General features: G+C 51.4%; 1 protein-coding gene across 1 annotated transcript; it reads right to left on the reverse strand.

The window, feature by feature from the left end:
* Positions 1 to 296: 296 nt before the first annotated feature.
* On the reverse strand, positions 297 to 518 carry PIN1 (peptidylprolyl cis/trans isomerase, NIMA-interacting 1). Its single transcript, XM_010088119.1, has one exon. The coding sequence runs from the start codon at positions 516 to 518 to the stop codon at positions 297 to 299; it is 222 nt and encodes a 73-aa protein (XP_010086421.1).
* Between the last annotated feature and the right edge of the window lie 1181 nt (positions 519 to 1699).

Here is a 1699-nt window from a genome sequence, read left to right on the forward strand (position 1 = left end):
CCTACTTTCCCCCCGGCCCCATGTGCCGCCGAGGGGGGGAGAAGGGACAGAACAAAGCCTTTGGGATGAAGGGAGGGGTGAGGGAGAAGTGCCTTTTTGTAAGACGTGGTTTCTCTCTTTCAATATCCTGCTTCTCGTTGTAAATAGTTAATAAATTCACTTGTTTTTCTTGTCCTTCCCAAGTCGTGTGGGTTTCTTGCCCGTGACCCTAAGTGGTGAGTGAAACCCTCCCTGTTCCCTGCCTCAGCCCACCAGGTGTTTAGAAAAAAAAAAACTGTCCCCAAAACCGCGACGGTTTACTTGCCGTTGATGAGCTCCAGCGCCTCATCTTTGCTCCGTGTGATCTTCTCCTGCCGCCACGAGGAGGGTCGCCGGGACTGGTTGTGTTTCACCAGGAGGTGGGAACACCGCACCTTGCTGGGCTCCCCGTGGTGCCCGTTCTTCCCGCTGCCGCTGGGTCGCTCCCACTGGCTGGCGTTCGTCAGGTGGTTGAAGTAATACACGCGCCCTGCGGACATGCAAAGGGGCTGGCGTCAAAAAAAAGCTCCTGGGAGAGCCCCACAATCTGTTTCCGAGCCCAAAAAGCAGCTTATTGACTCCCAGAATCAGTTTCTGACCCCAAGCATCAGCTTCTTGACCCCCAGAATTGTTTTCTGATCCCAAGAAGCAGCTTCTTGACCCCCAGAATCAGTTTCTGATCCCGAGAAGCAGCTTCTGGTCCCAAAAATCAGCTTCTTGACCCCCAGAATCAGTTTCTAGTCCCAGGAATCAGCTTCTTGACCCCAGGAATCAGCTTCTGAACACGAGAATCAGCTTCTTGACCCCCAAAATAAATTTCTGACTGCAAAAATCACCTTCTTGACCCCGAGAATCAGTTTCTAATTCAAAGAAGCAGCTTTCTGACCCCAAGAATCAGTTTCTGAGCCCAAAAATCAGCTTCTTGACACCCAGAATCAGTTAACGATCCAAAGAATCAGTTTCTTGACCCCCAGAATCAGCTTCTGTCCCAAGAATCAGTTGCTTCATCCCCAGAATCAGTTTCTAATCCTGAGAAGCAGCTTCTTGACCCCAAAAATCAGCTTCTTGCCCCCCCAGGAAAAGCAGCCTGGATTTCTGCGAGCGCTCGGCCACGCCACCAGCTCCAACACACGAGGCAGGAGCCAAGATGTCACAACTCCAGCGAATTTCCTTACACGAGCGTTTCCGCCAGGAAGCCACATCCCCCGGCTCCAGCTGCCTTTCCAACCCACGACACTCGCACGGATCGGCGACAAAAACACCCACTGCCAGAATCAGAAACCAAAAAACACCCCCAGGCAACACGCTGCCGCTGCTGGGAAGGCGCAAGGAGCTGGATTTCTGTCCTAGGGATAAGGTTTGTGCTTCACTCCAAGGTGAAAGCAGCGTAAAACCTCCCTGTTAAACACATCCCGCAGCAAACGCGGCAAGTTGCGGTCACACAAGACCTTTCCTTTCAAAAAAATCCCCTTTTTTCCGCCCAAAACCAAGAGTTTCCTGTGTGAGATATCCCCATTTTCCACCCAGAGGAGAAAATGAAGCATCCAGCGTCAGAACTGGGGAATTCTCGCCATGACGCAGCCGTTTACCTGCAAAAAATCATGACACCCATCAAGACGATTTCTTCTAACAAATCGTTCAGCCCAAAGCTCGAAGCACAGAATCACAGAATCACAGAATC

This window comes from Pterocles gutturalis, unplaced genomic scaffold, assembly GCF_000699245.1.
Source record: "Pterocles gutturalis isolate BGI_N339 unplaced genomic scaffold, ASM69924v1 scaffold862, whole genome shotgun sequence".
NCBI classification, from domain to species: Eukaryota; Metazoa; Chordata; class Aves; order Pterocliformes; family Pteroclidae; genus Pterocles; species Pterocles gutturalis.